The sequence below is a fragment of the Protobothrops mucrosquamatus genome, unplaced genomic scaffold (genome assembly GCF_001527695.2).
Source record: "Protobothrops mucrosquamatus isolate PMUCROS unplaced genomic scaffold, P.Mucros_1.0 scaffold733, whole genome shotgun sequence".
Classification (NCBI taxonomy): domain Eukaryota; kingdom Metazoa; phylum Chordata; class Lepidosauria; order Squamata; family Viperidae; genus Protobothrops; species Protobothrops mucrosquamatus.
This window is the reverse complement of record NW_015387007.1, coordinates 235,055-256,002: the sequence shown is the minus strand read 5'-3', so window position 1 is coordinate 256,002 and position 20,948 is coordinate 235,055. Positions and strand designations below refer to the sequence as shown.

The 20,948-nt window shown below is 41.6% G+C and overlaps 1 protein-coding gene across 1 annotated transcript; it reads right to left on the bottom strand.

Moving 5' to 3' along the window:
* Nucleotides 1-10,577: 10,577 nt before the first annotated feature.
* Nucleotides 10,578-20,508, bottom strand: TDP2 (tyrosyl-DNA phosphodiesterase 2; the record flags this gene model as incomplete). Its single annotated transcript, XM_015818380.1, is given in 6 exon segments — nt 10,578-11,982; nt 14,144-14,314; nt 16,018-16,136; nt 16,844-16,935; nt 18,364-18,534; nt 20,426-20,508. Coding segments are annotated over 6 exon segments (918 nt in total), but the record flags the coding sequence as incomplete, so codon positions are not given.
* Between the last annotated feature and the right edge of the window lie 440 nt (nt 20,509-20,948).

The window sequence follows — 20,948 nt, the reverse complement described above, 5'->3', positions numbered from 1 at the left end:
TGTTCACCTTCCAACGGCATCTTGTTGGTCAATGTCAAAATTATTGATTTAGACACCCTTGTGATCTAACCCAATGGGAATATGTACACATTCACACTAATTGTGTATACCTTCCATCAAAGTATATAGACATAAGGCTTAGGATGCACCAATGGTAACAGCAAATAATTAGGGATGTGTGATGTGTGTGTGTGTGTGTGTGTGTGTGTGTGTGAAAACACATACCTCCTCCTCCCAGCTGCTGTTCACTTCATTGGTAGGTGGATGAAAATCAAAATCATTTGCAGATGTATCCAGCAAGCCCAAAGCATCTGTCAACTTTTCAGGATGTTCAGTGATAGGAATACTTTCAGATGTATTGACATTCATAGGGCTTCCCAAATGAACTTCCTCATTTTGAGGTACCTCTTCCTGTTTGTCTCCATTTCCGAGTCCTGAAGAATTGAAGCCATTTTCAGTGGTCACCACTGATCCCCAATCCGCATAGTTAACAGTCTCCTTCTCCTCAGGCTTGAGGCTAGTGTGAAAAGGATTCTGATCCATCTCAGCATATTCGTTGGGATAGTCCTCAAGACTGTGGTCTTTGCTGAGGAATGAGAGCTCCTTGAGGCTACCAATTTCTTCAGAGGGGTCACTTGCCAACGCCATGGAGCGGATCACATTGGATGGCACTTGCCCGTATCCTAGCAAGGTAGCTGGTCTCTGGGGAGCTCTGACCACAAAGGTCAGATAGGACTTCACCTTCTCCATTTTCTTGGGCTCACAATTTCCTTTATGTTGGCAACTGACCACATAGCAATGCCGCTCAAACATCCAGGCCAAGTCGCAATCTGAAAGATCACAACAGGCTGCCAGGCAATCTGACATGGACGCAGCACGTGGGACCCGCATAATTTTAGTTGTTTCTAAATTGGGAAGTATTGCGTCAGTGTACTTGGTTCCTTCCCTGCACTGCTGACAGGAACACCCTGAAAAATAGACTTTGGTATAAGAGAGAAGATAAGCATTTACCTCTAAGAAAACGCTAAGGTTTTTGGTGGGAGGGGAGAATTTACTATTATTAATTTACATTTTATATAGTATAATGTAACTCAATGTATGTCCATTTAAATTTTTCATGGATTTTTTTTTACAATTATTACTAGGCTATCACGGCATCAGATAGCTATTATTCATATAGTTCTATTTTTCAATGGTTCTGTCATTATTTCCTTCCTTTCTCTTTCATCTTTGGAAATATAAGAGTTCAGAGATATGGAGAGAGAGAGAAAAGCAATTCAAGAAAGCTATAAAATAAAACCAGAAAAACACTCAACTCTTGCCTAGCAGAGCACATTTATTGAAGTGTGTATTAATTAAAACCCCAAAACTCAAATTTCATGTATTTTTAAATTGCTACAGAAGCCAAGAGTAGGACACTTCAGCTAAACTGAATAACAAAGCAGCTTGCTGAGTCATCAAAAAAAAAAAAAGGATAGTCTTGTTTGTTGAGCAGCTGGAGTTTTCTCCATGCCAAACCTGCATGTTACCTCTAAGCGGTGAGTGTTCAATTCAGGGGTGCTTCTGTGACAAATATATAATTAAGGATCTGCAGTATCTCTGTTCTTATTATTGTTAATATCCACTGTAGTTTACAAATGTCAAGGCTACATGGATGAAGAAAGTGGGGAATCAGAATGGGAAGATGCACAGGGATGATTAAGCACTTCCTGTCCTAACAGCTTTGCCAGTTTCTATGCTCAGTGGATAATTTTGACTAAATACATCCTTACTTTTCTCCTATGATTTTGGAAGGAATTGACCTTAACAACAGGAATAGTGGGAGGGAGGGCTTACCTATTAGAGCCACCAAGAGTAAACAGAAGATTCTCAGACCTGGCAGAAGAGACATCCTTTCATAAGGAGGAAGTACCAAATCCTGTTCAGATGGTAGCATGGAAATTATACAATCTTATCGTAAACTTTATCTTACACAGCCTGATTTCAAGAAGGGGAATCTGCAGGGCTGGCAAAATAAGGAGTAAAAGAAAGCCATGGGTATTAGTTGAAAAGTTAAAAAAAAAAACAAGACAGAAGTATATTTATTACCATCTGACTATAGAAGTAGGGACAATTGTAGTTGCAGAAAGTAAAAAGAAAATGAGAAATGAGATTATAATGTGGGCCTGTCTTCCTATAAAACTATAGAAAAGTTATACAATTCGGAAATAAACCTCCATTTGAGCATGTGCGAGAAATAGGTGGGGATAGTGACGCCCGTCCAATGGCGTCGTGCGCAGTAGTTCAGTAGGCAGTGAGGAATGGAAGGAGACGGTTGTGTTGCAGTTGACTCGTCCACTAGATGAATTGAAAATGAATCCTGCCATAGAAAATCCTGCCAAATGTGAAGATGCCAAAGGACTACTGCTTGTGAAGTTTATAGAGTGTGGTTCGACCATCAATTCAGAAGTCTACTGTGAAACGTTACGAAAACTCAGACGAGCCATCCATAACAAGCGTCAGGGCATGCTGACCCTAACCCACACGCCACTAGACGCACCCAAGAACTTTTGAAGCAGTTCCGTTGGGATGTTTTTGATCACACATACCCCCTATTTCTCACCAGCACTTACAGGGACCTCACCTGTGAGAAATTTCTGAGACCACTGCAACACAAGTTTACCATTATTTAAAAGGGCTTTTTAAAAAAAAAAATATATGACTATTTTCTCTTGGGGATCTCTTGAAGCAGCCTAGAGCAGGAGTAGGGAACCTTGGCTCTTTTATGACTTGTGGACTTCAACTCCCAGAATTCCTGGGAGTTGAAGTCCACAAGTCATAAAAGAGCCAAAGTTCCCCACCCCTGGCCTAGAGGGTACCTTGGCACCGGCGATGGAGAGTTGCTATTCTTAGACCTAGAGAGTTGGACACCATCCCATTCAAAATGTGTAGTGTACAAAACTCATTACTAGGAAACTATAGTACCAACATTGTTCATTGGCTTTCCACTGACAAAGACAACTAACAAGGATTTTGATGCTTAACACTGGGTTGTATGAATCAGCTTAGTCACAGTATTTCCTCAAGCAAAGTATACAACCCAAACTACAAAAAGATTGACCATGCAATCGGTTAAGCAATTCATCATGCATTGGCTGAAGTAATACTATCTCTGCAGCTCAGTCACTTCCTTATTCAGGCTAAGCTCCATTGAGCTCAAGTAGATGTGTACAAGATTGTGACATCAGTGTCATGATTAGACATAAATGCATAGTATATACCAAAGGTAACTTAACAGATTTTAAAATAGTAGAAACGAAACATCTGATCCATAGCCCTAAAACAATACAAATGGAACTCTTGCCAAGTGAACCCACCCTTTTTATTACCGTGGGAATGGAAAACCTCCATTGAGATAAATGGGGAAAATCTTCCGAGTAGAGAAACTCCAGGTTCCCCTGCAATAACTCTATCACAGAGTTACAGTCCTGATTAGTTTTTAACACATTCTTTGTCTACAAGTAGAGTAACAGTTTGAATGAAACATGATGTGAGGTTAAGGAACTGAAATCAAAATATTCTGTCTAGAATATGCAGCAAAGGTTGCAACTGTCTCTCCTTAGGCAAGTTATACCAGTGTAATGTATTTTTCCTCCTCATTGCACAATAGTTATATGAAATGCAGCACAAAATACTTTTAAGAAATCATCATACAAAAATGGTCTGAGGTCTGTCGGCAGCCTTTGTCATCACACATCAGAATCACTTTGAAATTGAAAATACATGTTAGCTCATATGGATTTTACTACTCTATCTCAAAACCTGGATGCAAAAATGGGAGGGAACCTTATTAAATACTGTATGTGAAAATAAGTGAATGCTATTCTAGTCCAGTTCCCAAGGAGTAAACACCACTAAACTCACTCAACGCTATTTATTTTTTCCCCATCACGCATAGGATTGCTCTGTTAAATCTTGACAACCAGTTTAAGAGTTGCCAGTTTTTGACATTCTATGCAGCTGTCTAAAATATATGTGTATGCTATATTTGGGTGTTTTTTTTTTCAGTCTAATACTTTTGGTGTCAATTTTAAAGGGAGGACACCAGTCCTGAATTCTTATTGCAACCATGCATCCCGTAAACATTGTGAACTATTCAATATAGGAAATGATAAATCGTCTCCTCCAAGCAAGCAATCCTATCCTTTGCCCTCAGCCTACTGTTGGCCAGCCTGCTTTTACCAAGAGCCTGTCATTTCACAAAGCCAAATCAAGTCAATGTCCCCCATCCTTCGGATCAACCTAATACATTTGTTTTTCTTCAACTTCATTTTCATTTTCATTTTCATTTCATTTTCATTTTAATTGGTTTTAACAAAATTTTAGTAGAAGCGGCCTATTCAAATATTTATTTTTAATCATTTTTAAATGTGTATGGTATTGTATTATTGTTTTTTAAACTGGCTGTAAGCCGCCCTGAGTCCTCCGGGAGAAGGGCGGGGTATAAATTTAATAAAATGAAAAAATGAAATGAAATGAAAATGAAATTTGTTTTTCTTCAACTTCAGTCAGGTGGGAGGGAGCGGTGGGCTTCTCACAGCTGCCTTAGGCGGGTCTGTATGAATTTTTTTTTTCCGCCTAGTCGCCACTGCAAGATCTGCGATGCGATCTGCCATGTTTATAGGGAATATCGATCTGGGGGGGGGAAGGGGGGGTCTCAGAGCAGCATCACGAGCTCCTCAGATGAGATGAGGATGTTAGGGTTGCCAGGTGTCCACTATTTGAGTGGACAGTCCACTTTTTTCACATTATGTTCGCTATTATTTTTTTTCACAAAATAGTGGACATTTTTTTTTTATTCAAAAGCTTTAGGATGAAATGGTACCTAATCGAAAGCTGTACAGTCTACTTTTTTTTTTACTACTTAACCCCCTCCCTCTCCCGCTTGTCCGCTATTTTTTGGGAAGCAGACCTGGCAACCCTATCAGAGGATGAGATGAGATGAATCGAGGCTTTTTGGCCGACCGCCCGGGGGGGGGAAGGGAGGCGCTACCTGGAATCGGTGAGGCTTGTCGCATTTCCTCCCGGCAAGCCGTGGATCTATTTGGGGAAACTCCGGCTGAAGGGGTTCCGGATCTTACCCAGAAGCACCCCGTCAAGACTGCAGGCGCTTTCCCTGGGCTCACGGCTGCTGCACTCACCCCAGCCGCCCGTCCCCCGCCCCCCCCCCCCGACAGCAGGCCGGGGGTGGGGGGCAGCTCCGCTTCGTCTTACCTGGCGATGGTCGGCGGCAATCAGGCAGCGACGGCGACATCCGCGGGACGAAGCCGCCTCCATCCGCGTCTCTTCCCCAGGACTTGGGGAGCCGTTCAGTGCGCGGTCCAGAGGGGGGGGGGAAAGTGGGTGTGGACAGCCAGGGCCCAACTAGTGAAGGATGCTCAGTGCCGGGAGATGTTTGTCGGGAAGGTGGGAGGGAGGCTCTGGGCGTGCGCGCGTGTGAGGACGGCGCCTTTCTCTCGCTTGGCTTCTTTCAGACCCATCAAGCCGCGTCCGCCGGCCTCCCGTCCGGCGACCAATCCCAACCCCGGCTTTGCACTCCCCTCAGTTCTCTTATGGGAGCCCAGAAATCACCCGTGGAAGCCTCGGAGCGTCCCAGGCATAATCGGCGTCTATGCACCAGACCAGGGGTACGGCTCTTTTACGACTCATGGACTTCAACTCCCAGAATTCCTGAGTCAGCTACGCTGACTCAGGAATTCTGGGAGTTGAAGTCCATGAGTCATAAAAGAGCCGAGGTTGCCTACCCCTGCACCAGACACAGGAGACCGGAAAGGGAGAACATAGTATAGTAAACCCTCGGTGACTTTATACTGGATACTTTGGTGTGATTTCGTATTTATATGGAAAGCAATAGCAAAGCTCCATGTTTCCCTCACGGATGTTGTTGCTGCTGCTTTATTTAATACAGGGGGAAACAGGAAAAAAGCAATACCATAACAAAAAATATTTATATAACACATGCCGGTGAAATACGGGCACTAACCTCACAATCGATACAAAAGCTACGTGTGGTGCAAAGAACCATGGAAGGATACATGCTCAGCATTATATGACAGGATAAGTGTTTCTCAACCTTGACCATTTTAAGGCATGTGGACTTCAACTCCCAGAATTCCACAGCCAGCAATGCTGGCTGTGGAATTCTGGGAGTTGAAGTCCACATGCCTTAAAATGGTCAAGGTTGAGAAACACTGGGAAAGACCTGCACGTGGATCGTTAGAGAACAAACGAAAGTGTACAATATCATCAAGAGAGTAAAGAATTGAAATGGAAACGGGCTGGTCACACAGCGAGAAGAACTGAGGCAGGTGGACCAAGGCAGTCATAGAATGGATCCCACGATAAAAAGCGTCCACGAAAGAGATCTAAAACAAGATGGATCAACGACAGCAAGTATTGCAGGCCCAATTGCCAAAGACAGCTCACGATCGTATTGGTTGGAAACATGTGGAAGAGGCCTTCATTCTGCAGTGATAGACAATGGCTAAAATGATGATATTCTCTCTATATACTGAAATACACACACACAGAGAGAGAGAGAGAGAGAGAGAGAGAGAGAGAGAGAGAGAGAGAGACTATAGACAAATTTCTTGTGTGTCCAATCATATTTGGGTAATAAAACTATTCTATTCTGTTCTATTCTTTATACAATTCATTCAGAAAGTATTCAGACCCCCTTTGCTTTTGTCAGTTTTGTTATGCTGCAGCCTGATTCTACAGTTGTTGAAATTCATTTTTTTCCTCATTAATCTACGCTCAATACCCCATCATGACAAAGTGAAAACAGAATTTTAGAAATGCCTGTAAATGTGTTAAAAAGAAAAAACTGAAATATCACATTGGCATAAGTATTCAGACCCTTTGCAACAACACTTGAAATTTAGCTCAGATGCTTTGATCATTGCTGACATGTTTATACACCTTGATTGGAGTCCACTTGTTGTAAACTAAATGGATTGGACATGATTTTGAAAGGAACACACCTCTCTATAGAAGGCCTCACAGCTGAAAATGCATACTGCAGTAAAGCAAAAGTCATGAGGTCAAAGGAACTGTCTTCAGAGCTCAGAGACAGGATTATTGCAAGGGTCAGACCTGGGGAAGGCTACTCTCTAACAGACCATTGTTTCTCAACCCCAGCAACTTTAAGTGTNGGGGGGGGGAAGGGAGGCGCTACCTGGAATCGGTGAGGCTTGTCGCATTTCCTCCCGGCAAGCCATGGATCTATTTGGGGAAACTCCGGCTGAAGGGGTTCCGGGTCTTACCCAGAAGCACCCCGTCAAGACTGCAGGCGCTTTCCCTGGGCTCACGGCTGCTGCACTCACCCCAGCCGCCCGTCCCCCGCCCCCCCCCCACCCGACAGCAGGCCGGGGGTGGGGGGCAGCTCCGCTTCGTCTTACCTGGCGATGGTCGGCGGCAATCAGGCAGCGACGGCGACATCCGCGGGACGAAGCCGCCTCCATCCGCGTCTCTTCCCCAGGACTTGGGGAGCCGTTCAGTGCGCGGTCCAGAGGGGGCAGGGCCCAACTAGTGAAGGATGCTCAGCGCCGGGAGATGTTTGTCGGGAAGGTGGGAGGGAGGCTCTGGGCGTGCGCGCGTGTGAGGACGGCGCCTTTCTCGCTTGGCTTCTTTCAGACCCATCAAGCCGCGTCCGCCGGCCTCCCGTCCGGCGACCAATCCCAACCCCGTCTTTGCACTCCCCTCAGTTCTCTTATGGGAGCCCAGAAGTCACCCCTGGAAGCCTCGGAGCGTCCCAGGGATAATCGGCGCCTATGCACCAGAGCCAGGGGTAGGCAACCTCGGCTCTTTTATGACTCATGGACTTCAACTCCCAGAATTCCTGAGTCAGCTACGCTGACTCAGGAATTCTGGGAGTTGAAGTCCATGAGTCATAAAAGAGCCGAGGTTGCCTACCCCTGCACCAGACACAGGAGAGCGGAAAGGGAGAACGTAGTATAGTAAACCCTCGGTGACTTTATACTGGATACTTTGGTGTGATTTCGTATTTATATGGAAAGCAATAGCAAAGCTCCATGTTTCCCTCACGGATGTTGTTGCTGCTGCTTTATTTAATACAGGGGGAAACAGGAAAAAAGCAATACCATAACAAAAAATATTTATATAACACATGCCGGTGAAATACGGGCACTAACCTCACAATCGATACAAAAGCTACGTGTGGTTGTGCAAAGAACCGTGGAAGGATGCATGCTCAGCATTATAAGCCAGGGATAGAAAGACCTGCACGTGGATCATTAGAGAACAAACGAAAGTGTACAATATCATCAAGAGAGTAAAGAATTGAAATGGAAACGGGCTGGTCACACAGCGAGAAGAACTGAGGCAGGTGGACCAAGGCAGTCACAGAATGGATCCCACGATAAAAAGCGTCCACGAAAGAGATCTAAAACAAGATGGATCAATGACAGCAAGTATTGCAGGCCCAATTGCCAAAGACAGCTCACGATCGTATTGGTTGGAAACATGTGGAAGAGGCCTTCATTCTGCAGTGATAGACAATGGCTAAAATGATGATATTCTCTATATATGGAAATACACACACGCACACACACAGACTATAGACAAATTTCTTGTGTGTCCAATCATACTTAGGCAATAAAGCTATTCTGTTCTGTTCTATTCTATTGTTCTGTTCTTTATACAATTCATTCAGAAAGTATTCAGACCCCCTTTGCTTTTGTCAGTTTTGTTATGCTGCAGCCTGATTCTACAGTTGTTGAAATTCATTTTTTTCCTCATTAATCTACGCTCAATACCCCATCATGACGAAGTGAAAACAGAATTTTAGAACTGTCTGTCAATGTATTAAAAAGAAAAAACTGAAATATTACATTGGCACAAGTATTCAGACCTTTTGCAACAACACTTGAAATTTAGCTCAGATGCCTTGATCATTGCTGACATGTTTGTACACCTTGATTGGAGTCCACTTGTTGTAAACTAAATTCTAACCTGTACTAAAACTTTCCTTGTGTGGAGAGATATCTTCCGGAGTGTCGACTTTTACGTATGACGTCATTTCGTTTTCAGTACTCCAGTTTCCTTGACAGAAGTCTCGAGTCTCTGTCCTAATAACGTTCCCAGTCTGGACCCCTTCCGATGAGAGATTGTCTGGTAACAAAGAGTTGGGGTCGTTGAAATTCACAGTGGACTTCAACTCCCAGAATTCCTCAGCTAGCAGGAGAATAAAAAATAAAAGGACTGCAGCGTTCTTTATCATGTGTCTTGAGCATTTTTTCACAATGTAAAGGAAAGGCTGCTGAGAAATCGCTTTGCAGGAAAGACTCTCACAATAGAAACCATGCACCAACCAACTTTATATTTAAGCAACCTCATGATTTCCAATTGTTTACTTTATTATTTAACATATGGCATATCATACACGGACTAGCAATATATATTAACATTTCATCTAGATTAGTAGAACACAATAAAATATAAATGCTAAAACGATCTATATTCAAATACCGATGTCAAGGCCATATAACTATTGAAGCGCAGCATCGTTTATATTAAAAAAAAATCAGATATCGGACCGCTGTATGCCCTCACCTGTGATCTATAGTTTGATGTAGGACCCCATAGTCATACTGAGGGGAGGATACCATGCCCCATTTATACAGAGTCCCAGCAGATGCCATATGAAGTGCAAATCCTATTTAGGATTGCCCATTGCTGACATGGTAGTTCAAAGTTCAAATGACCACCTTTTTTGTGGTCATTTATATGTCTTCCTATGTCTGAGCGTTCAGCGACCTATTTGGCTTTCCACTGGCAATAGCAGTTAAAATTGTCGGGCAGATGTTGTGCAAGTGCCAGTGGGGACTTCCTGGATTTGAGTCTTCTGACTGATAAGTGCATGCACCTGTAGGAGTGAGCTGTTCGTAATTTTTCTGTATATCCTCACTAGTGCATCTTTCTGTTGTAAAACCGGTGGTGCTATATCGCTCAGAATAGGAAGCCAGCAAGTCGGAGTGGTTTTAATATGGAGTGGTTTACTATATTATTACTATATTATTATATTTGACAGCACGGTATCAGCAGTAGCGTCCTTCGAGTTTTGGGGTTCTATAAACTCCCAGGACTTGAAATGGACGCTTGACATTAGAACCATCATTAAAAAGGCACAACGAAGAATGTTCTTCCTGCATCAAGTCAGGAAATTCAGACTGCCCCAGGAGCTGCTAACACAGTTTTACAGAGGAATTATTGAGCCTGTTATTGGTACTTCTATAACTGTCTGGTTTCATACAGCAACCAAACAGGACAGGTACAGATTCCAATATATAGCTAAGACTGCAAAAAGAATTGCAACCAGTCTACCTTCCACAGAAGACCTGTATACTGTGTGGGTCAGGAGGAGGCCTGAAACAATATCTACAGACCCTTCCTGGACATAAACTGTTTCTTGGGATGGCACTTTAGGGCATTGCATGCCAAGACAACTAGACACAGGGAGTTTTTTTCCCTTGTGCTGTCACTCTGCTGAACACCTAATTCTCACAGTTCTGTCTAATGTGTATGTATATTAACTCATATGGTATGACTGTACTATTATTTATCCTTTTTATTATGTTTAGATCTCCCTTTTACTTGTTATTACTATTGTTGTTATTCTCTCTATTGCTTTGCAAGTATACTAAATGCTTCTGTACTTCCTTGTGTGTCTAATCATATTTGGCCAAATAAAGTACTCAATTCAATTGTAATATGCATTCCTTTCATATCCATCTAGTGGTTAGGCTAAGAAATAAAGTACTAAGCTTCTGTATAGCAGGACATCGTATATTAGCAGCAGCAGTTGGCTAATTAGAGAGCTGGAAATGTTAAAAACACAGTTAACACTGGAGCCATAAATTCTATTAATCAAAACCTTGGCTTGAAAACAGAAATACAAGTAGAAGAGGCCTGTTCTTTTGCAACACAGCCCTTGCTCAGATTAGCTCTCTCTCCTTCAGTGTCCCTACCACCTTTCTGCCATGAAAAAAATACTGTTGTCTCTTCTTTTGGCCCCAGTTCCTACCACCTCCTGGAAGAAGTATGTCATGCAGAAGGTGCTTCTTTGGCTTTTGATTTTCCTCCAGTTAGAAAGCTCGGGGAACAAATAAGGAGCAGTAGAACCATGAAAAGTTAGGGGCTGAGCACTCAAAGAAAAGGCCACTGAAGAACAGGTTTGGGTGGTGTTCACTAACAGCAACCCTTGATTCTTGGGAAGAACTAGGAATTAGAGGATATTCCAGCAATGGATTAATGGTCCTGAAATTATAGTCTTATCTTTTTCTTCCTGAATTTATAATCTCCCCATTTCAGCTACCAGAACAGAGCGTCATTAAAGTGGACTCACAAGAATGCTTTATTAAAAACAAATTACGATGTGTTTAGTAAACTATTCTATTCTTTTGAATAATATACACAACATAAAATAATTTCTTCCCACACATGCACAAATTAACTAAAATGTCTTCTGCATTGCATGGGATCTTAATAGTTTAAATGGAATGTTCTATCTTTGCTAAGCAAGGATTCCCCAAACAAGTAAAATGAACTGCTTAGTTTACACGATTGTGAATCAAAATTAACATTAAAACTGGTTTAAAATTTTGAAGAACATAAAAATCGGAGAAGTGAAATGTTTTTTTCTTACAGTATCACATCTAAATTGCAAAACAATCCCCAGTGATCACTAGGAAATCTGCCACAATCTAGTTTTTCCAGACCAATCAAATCCAAACTCTGAGGAATAATCTGTCCACCAGCTGTTGCACCTCGGAAAAACAGACGATCAAACCGACTTTTGCACTTGTACCTTGCATTCAAATTATTGTTTTGGCTTGTATCCCATGTGTAGTGGCAATGTTCAGGCTTGCCCAAGAACTCCCAAATATCCAAAATATTGTTAGGTAAGCCACCCATTTTAGCAACCTGATAAAGATAAGAGCAGAAAGCGATAATAGAGCAGTAAACATAGTAATCATCATGCTGCTTTCAAGTCTGAATTACGTTCTCATTTGATATGTCAGAGGAATACAATATTATCTAACACCATAGAAAATTACAGAAAAGCAGAAAACATCTATCTTCTAAAGCAGTGGTTCTCAACCTTTTTAATGCTGCGACCCCCAACCGGTCATAATTCGAGGACTAAACCGGCTGTAAATCGAGGACTAAACGGTCGTAAGTCGAGGACTACCCAACCGGTCGTAAGTTGAGGACTTTCCCTGCCCGGGAGCACCGCGCATGCGTGGTTCCGCCCCCTGCGCCAGCCGAGGGGTAGCTGGCAAGCGGCAGAGACGGAGCAGGCCGACCACCAGCTGGCCCAGCTCAAGGGAAGTAAGGTACCCGCCGGAAAAGGGGGAAAAAATGGCGGACAGCCTTGCTTGGCGACCCCCGTGAAATGGTCGATCGACCCCAAATGGGGTTGCGACCCATAGGTTGAGAACCGCTGTTCTAAAGTAATTCACATTCTTTCTTCTCTAAAATCAGTGGCCCTATCCAAGTGATTTTTATAGAGTTGGAGATCAGTATTTCTTCCTGGTCATTGTGCATCAATTTGAAGACAAAAATCCTGCCTTTGATTAAGTATGGGCTGGTTCTTATAGAAAAATAATCCAGATATTACATTAAGGAAAAGTATGCCAATGCTTTTAGCTATCAAAGAATGAGTGATCCGGCCACCTTACTAGAGAACTAACAGTGATCAAGCAGACTGAGAGCGTGAGAAAAGGAAGTCACATCCCCTTAGTAACAGTAATTTTGGGATACACAACTGGGAACATAGAGATATGTAACAATCAACATTTAGATCTGTAACCACCACCAATATCCTGCTCAGTAAAGAATATCATGAATAATTCATTGAGGGGGAAAACACATGTAATATATGGGGAAAATACCTTGTCTATACAGGTAGTCCTTGACTTATGGCCATTCATTCAATAACTGTTCAAAGTTTTAGCAGTGCTGAATGAAGGGATTTATGACTTATACTCAAAGCTACTGCCACTGAAGTACCCTTGCGGTCACATGATCAAAATTCAGGTGCTTGACAGTCCACCTACTCTTACAAATGCAGAGGTACTTCAACTCCCCCTACCCATCTCCCGCTTCTTTGTGCCTTTTTGGTGCCCTGCATTCCACAGCCACTGCCACCCTAGCTGATCTTTGCCATCTTCCTGCTCCTGCTGCTGATCAAGCATGCCCGGCCTGACCCTTCGTGAGGCAGCTAATGGCTGCGCAAGGCTTTCTTCCTAAAGTCGTGCACTGTGGTTTCTTCACAAAACCTGGGGAAGATGGCCTTACATGGCCAGAGCAGGTATGACGCGTCGGCAGTAGGAGCAAAAATATGGTGCAGGTCAGCTGGGGTGGCAGAGAAGGGGCTGGGTTGTTGGGTTGGGATGAGGGCAGCAGGCTGGGGCTGCAAGGGCTTTTTGCTGCACTGCTGTGGCTTCCTTAGGCAGATGCAGCTTCAGGCGGCATTACTAGGCTGCAGCTTCACACCATGCTGCTGGGGCTTCCTGGGATAGCCGAGGCTCTTGGGACAGCTGGGATTTGAGTCATGCTGCTGGGCTTTAGTTTTGCCCCACACTGCTGATGCTTCCCGGAGTGGCTGGTGTTTCCCAGGATGGCTGGAGCTTTGTGCTACACCGCACTACTGGGACTTTCCACTGTTTTGCCCCTTAGGAGTTTCTTGCAGCCCCAGAGTGATGTGGTTCTGGGACTGCTGTTGTACAGGGCAGCCAAAAGGGCAAAGATGGGGAGGGAGATGAACAGATGGGTAGTAGTGAAGAGGAGGCAGTCCCTTACTGCCCCTTGAACAGAGGCTCAAGACCGGGAGGGACATAGCCTGGAATGGTTGGATTGGAGAGGGCCCTCAACTAACAACTGGTGGAATTTGGTTAACAATGTCAACAGGGATTGCCATTGCTAAGCAATGAGATCATGTGACACTGCTTAGCCACATTGCTTAGTGATGGAAATTATGGTCCCAACTGGTATCTTAATTTAAGGACTACCCGTAGGTACTGGGAAAGAAAATGCAAAGAAGGATCTGAGAGAAAAGAAAAAAACATTTGTCCTAGCTTACCTCTTTGTCTCTTAAGTTTGTATCACCTCCAAAAATCACAGAACTTGACTTGGGTACCTCCGCCATTTTGGCAAGCACCAGTTTCAACTGTTTTAAACGTTCCTCACTGTGATCCTTAGTACTCTCCAAGTGGGAAGTCATAAGGCACAGGTCATTGCCAGAAATGTTTACCTGATTTTTTAAAAAAGATGCATAGAATGAAAAAAAATAATTTACATTACTCAGTTCTCCCATTCCACCTTTTATTTTTAATCATCATAAAAATGAAGCCTTTTAAAGCTTGTAAATCCACCTACCCTTAATTAAATAGAAAATCAATAAGAAGGCAAGCTGTATTTATTTCAGGTTATCAGTGATCTCCCACAATAATAAATTAATTTGTTGCCAACCACTCTCCCCCTAAATAACACACTCAGACCAAATTCTATCAGGACTCCCATTTTTCCCAGACAAGCCACCTGCAGAAGCTGCTCTGGATTGGGACTCTCCTTCAACAGCTTTTCCCCCAGAAACAGCTCAACCCATATTTGAATGCTATTCCTTCTGAGAATGCTTGCCAACAACTGAGGAAGTAGCTTTTCCTCTTTCCTTGCGTTGCCTACCATATTGCCCACTCAGACATCCTTGTAAGTCAGACATGTCAAACTCGCGACGTCACATGACGTCGCGCAACCTATCGGAGCTTTTTCGCCATTGCCGGCAATGGGGTGGGCGCGGCTCCGGTATGATGAAACCGGCCCGCAGGCCGGCAGTTTGACACCCCTGTTGTAAGTAAACAAGACGTCTGTCTGTCCCAAATGCAACCCCCAATGAGGCAGTACTGATCCAAAGGGCAGATACTTCCCAATTGCTTTTTTCCTTTAGGCAGGGAATATCATGCCCAGAGGTCCATCCGTCCAGTGGTCCCTCTAGGTCAGGGGTAGGCAATCTTGGCTCTTTTATGACTCGTGGACTTCAACTCCCAGAATTCCTGAGCCAGCTTGGCTGGCTCAGGAATTCTGGGAGTTGAAGTCCACGAGTCATAAAAGAGCCAAGGTTGCCTACCCCTGCTCTAGGTCCTTCCACTTCCCAGCCCCACTGGGACTCACTAGCATAGATATATTTGGTGTTCCCAACTGCTTCCCAATTCTGTTTAGCTTTTCAGAGGGGCTTCACTTTCTTACATAGAATTGGAATATGAAAGTAGGCAAGAGTGCCTTGATTTTAGGGGATCACCTTGGGAAACACTTGGAATTAGGCTGTGGCAGATGAGTGGCAAAGATAAATCCCTCTGCCTAGGTTCCTCTGACCTGTAACCATGCTCAGGTGTAACAGTAATGAGCACAACCCTCTCAAATTTTCTTGTGATCTCCTAGGAGGTCACAGCTCATGTTTTAGAGCCCCGGAATTGGTTGATTAATATACTAAAGGTGACCCAAGTTAGCACATCCATAGTGACATTTTAATCCACAGTCCATCGCTTTTTCAAAGTATGCAGAATAGTAATGACATACTTTTTTTTACACTATTTTCAAGTATAAGAGAAAATGAAAAAACACAAGTATAGTTGATCGCTTCACATATAGTGCTAAACCTAATATTGCAATAAGTGAAAATTTAGCTTTTCAATCCATTTGTAACATTACAGAAAAGTTCTCATATATTTTGATTTTGTCCAAATGTATTTATGTTCTATAATACAAAGAGCTAATATACAAAGCTAACTTGTAAAAATAAAATAACAGTTCAAAGTTTATAGTGAGAATACCCATTTCCTTCCATACTAATGTCCCATTAACTTGCTTTTAAAAAGTCTTGACTATAGGTTATAGGAAAAGCTGTTATTTCATGTTTTAAACAATTTTCTCCACAAAGCTGATGTAAAACTCACTTACATATACTGCTAATAAATTTCTCATCATAGAGGTTGTAGGAAAAGCTGTTATTTCATGTTTTAAAACTTTTACTCTTGATTTTTTTAGCATGATGGCGGTAAAATAACCATCCGTATTGCCTGGAGAGACAGATGGTCAAACATACACAAAAAAAGAAATGTCAACATCATGGTATTTCACTCAGAATTTCCACACAATAGAAGACATTAGCCTTGAGTCTGGGGGAATTTCAGACATGTATGCACTTATTTTTATTTCTCATTTTAAATTAACCCCATTGAACAAAGTTTCACCTTTTTTTTTGGACCAAGATTACACTTGGACTTTGCATGAGAAGCTGAAACCTGCAATCCCAAAGCTGTGCATGTAAAAGGAAGTAAATTGGGTTTAATTTATATTATTTAAGCACAGTTAATCCAATTATTTCCCATGCATTTAATAATTTCCAGTTTTAGTTATACACTGAACTGGTACACAACTTTTGGAGTATTCTGGAAAGTTCCCCAAAGGTTTAATTTAAGGGATTATATATGTCAAGGTTAACAACATGTTTTTCAGTCTTGGTTATAACGAAGTGTAATTAGGTAAAAACAAGAACTTCTGAAGTTCACACAGCCACACCAGATACATGAGGCTGAAATTCACTAACTCACATTTATGTATTCCAACCATAGTTTACCTCTTCCTAGGACTCTGGTATAATCAACTTTCTGCAGCTCTATATAGTGGCATTATACGGTATCATAAAAATACCATTGTATTTGCAGTTGTTGCATTAAGCTGGGACTACTATAACTTCATGCATTAAGTTGATAACTTCATTTACCTGGAATAATTGTGTAACTGACTGCTCTCTTCTGGAGGTAACTTAAATATACAGGAATAACCTCTTGTAAAAACACCACATCTGGGCTGTATCTAAATTAAAAAGAGAGATTTATAATGAGACATATTGTAACTGTAGGAAGAAAAGCAAACAAAGTTATGGTACTGGTACTAGCAACTGAATGGAGAATACTTCACAATTTTCCAAACTTAATTTCTTCTAGCCCTTTTTAAAATAACCAGTGCACCAATTCACACTTTCCAGGTTTTATTTAGGGTACTAAAAGTTCTGGGTTGCTTGAGATGTGATGTGAAAACCTTGTGATGATTCTCACACAACAGTTATTTCTGAATGTTACTTACGTATCAATAATGATATTCAAGCATATGATAAAACTATATAATGTAAGCAAACCTCTGTCTCACAGAATTCTGCACTCCTGCAATGCAGCTATGAGACTAGACATTTTTAATTCATTAATCATGGACTAGTTTTATATATACATCTTAAACCATTTTAATTTTTCTTACATGAATCCAGTTTAAAACTCATGCTTTGAAATTAGCTTATTTCAATACAATATTGCAATCTGATCTTACCCTCAGATTTCCACCAGCTATTCAGATGCTTACAGATACATGCAATTATACAGTTAATAAAGTTAAGATGGCAATTTTGATAAACTAATATTAAACTATGTGAGCATGTCTGTGGGCATTTGATAACACTTCTAACCATGTCTGTCTGTGTATACTGTGTGTGTGTATATAGGATTGCATAAGATGCATTCGATCAGTTTAAAGTAACTTGCTAACTACAACTGCATCTACTCAGAAGAAGCACTGCAATTCTTTAATAATCTTCTCTATGTATTACTGCAGTGTATTATAGATGACATGCTTTAAAGATTTCAGATTTTTTTTAACCTTAAATAGCATAAATGACTGAGTGCTAGCTATTAGAAATAATGGGAACCATCTGAGGGCTGCCTTTGGCAAAAAAATTGTAATAGTAATTTTGATTTAGGTCCTTTTAATTTGCTTGTCCAAAACATGCTTTAATAAGCATTTTAGAATTTCTAAGATTATAAATATGAGAATGTTAAATTGAGAATAATGACTGAATAAAACAGAGAAGAAACACAAATCTAAGACTGTTTCAGAAGCACAGTAACTTACTCTCCAATTCATGCAAATTAAAAATAATTATTTCTACCATATTCTAGATGAGTAGTTATATTTTACTGATACAAAAGAAATAAAGAACTTTGCCATCAGGCAAAGTAACACATTTTTGCCGCAAAGCCTTAGAGAACCTAAAACTTTTTGTTACTTAGAGACTTAAATGCATAAATATTTTAGCATTGTATTACAAAAATATTCAACTCTTATTAAAAAGTAGCTAGTACAAAACAAATACATAATGTAGTCCAGAGCATGCTTGTTCTATAATTAATCTCATTCAATCATTGGGGCTTATTTCTACTAGATGCCCATAGGATTACTATGATAGATACTTACAAAGCTAGATAGGAACAGACTCCCCGTGCCCTTTCTTGCAGATTATTTGAATCCAGGCCATCAATATTCCAAGTAATTAAAGAAAAAGTGCTGTCATCTTGTGGGTAGTTGCCTGCAGCTTTCACTGCAGCAGCTACAGTATTGGTAGTTGAATGATCAGTTAGCTCAACACTGGAATGCACACACACACAGATTAAAACATATTACGTAAAGCAATTTTCTCCAGAACATTTACTTATCCACAGACTTTAAAAACTAATTTTAGAAAATTGCCATCTGCAGTAGGTCCAGTTTACTACATAGCATGCTGTGGTTGTCACAGAAACATTTAGAATTTTTCACATCAGAGATCAGCCTTGAAGCTATGTGGGGATCAATTTCCCTATGGTGCCCTAAGGTTTTAGCTTGTCATGTAAAACTTATCCAGTGTGATTTGTTAGCCATGATTTATTGGTTTCACACTATCTGAACCAGATAAATTACAGGTAGTTCTCAAAAATACCAAAATTTCTATTGCTAAGCAAGACAGTTGTTAAGTGAGTTTTGCCCCATTTTATGACCTTTCTTGTCACAGTTGTTAAGTGCAGTTGTTAAGTTAGTAACATGGTTGTTAAGTAAATCTGGCTTCCCCATTGACTTTGCTTGTCAGAAGGTTGCAAAAGATGATCACATGATCCTGGGACAATGCAGCCATCATAAATATGAGTCAGTTGCCAAGCGGTTGAATTTTGATCATGTGACCACAGGGATGCTGCAACCATCATAAGTGTGAAATTACCTGTTTTCAGTGAAAAAGTCACGACGACGTAGAAGTTCCAGTGATTTCAGCTCCTGATGGACATAAACAAATTGATAAACACTTTTTATTCCGTATCGTGTAATGTACATAGATCGATATTGAAAATTCGTTCGACTCTTTACAATTGACATCGAAAGTTAGTCACGATGGTAAAAGTAAAAGATGTTACCGAACCACAATTATTCAAAGGATAGTACCAACTGCACCACAACTATTTCTACTTAAAACATGGACAAGACAGGGACAAACTAGAGTCCCCCCCCCAAATATTTTAGACCAAGCATGTCCACCCACCCTGGACAGCTGATAATGCGGCCCCACAAGGTTATTAAAAATATAAAAAGAAAGGAAGTTTGTTATTTATACAGGTAGTCCTCGACTTACAACCACAATTGAGCCCCAAATTTTTGTTGCTAAGTGAAACAGTTGTTAAGTGAATTTTGTCACCTAACAACCAGTTGTAAATCGAGGACTATCTGTATACATTAACTAGTTATATATTTTATATGCGGCCCAAGACAACTCAGTGCAGCTCAGGCAAGTCAAAAGTTGGATGCCTGTGATTTAGACTATTCCTACAATCCCTTGGCAATGACTATGACATCTGGTCAACTGGCGGGGAAATTCAAAACATCTCAAGTATATCAGTTTGACTATAGTACTCCTATTTAAGATCTATAGGGATTCACTACAAATAGAGGGAAGTCAGAGCCCCGTTAAGACTTGGAACCAATGCTGACCTAAAAAGTTTGGTTGCTGTGAATCATATTGAACTAACTCCATGCAGTAGCATGCAATAATTGTTTTAGAAATCCATTATATTAGAACTTATGCACAAATAATTTATGCATAAATACCAAAATGATCAGGTAGGGTCCAAGTCAGCAGGCAGGGTTGTAGGTATGTCATTTTGCATGGGGAACTATGTTCTGCTCCACACAACACCAAGTTTCATTTCTCTGTCAACTTTCAATCTCATAACTATGAACAGTGGCTGTAAAAAAAAAAAATCCCTTAACGAATTTGAAAATGAGGAAAGAGTGAAAAGTCACTCTCTCTCTCTCTCTCATCCCAAATCACCTCACAAAGTTGTGGTAAGGAAAATAGGAAGAGGAAGGTATGTTGGAGATGTTAGTCACCTTGAGTGATTCGTAATAATAATAAAGGTGGGATACAAATAAAAAGGGATTAGCATGGCCACATAACTGAGGGAATGAAAGGTTTTCCCTCCTTTTCTCCACAAAGAGCCTTCGCATAACTTACGCAGCCCCTGTGGCGGGAACTGGGTGAGGCATCCTGTTGACATCTTGCTCGGGAGACGGGTCAAAGAACGAATTCAGCGCCTTCTACGAAAGAAAAGTCAAAACCTAGTACAAGCAGTCCTCAACTTACGACCACAACTGAGCCCCAAATTTCTATTGTTCAGTGAGACATTTTGCCCCATTTTACGCCTTTGCTTGCCACAGCTGGTAACTGAATCACTGCAGTTAAGTCAGTAGCCTGTTTGTTAAGCGAATGTGGCTTCCCCATTGACTTTGCTTGTCAAAAGGTCACAAAAGATGGTCCCGGGGCCCCGGGACCCTGCAACCGCAGATTACCTCCCATCGACCTGTACGCTCCCATAGAGTGGGTCTCCTCAGGGTGCCGTCGGCCAGACAGTGCCGGCTGGCGACCCCAAGGGGGAGGGCCTTCTCTGTGGGAGCTCCCACCCTCTGGAATGAACTGCCCCCAGAGATCAGGGTTATCCCTGATCTCCCTTCCTTCCGCCGCGCCCTCAAGACTTGGT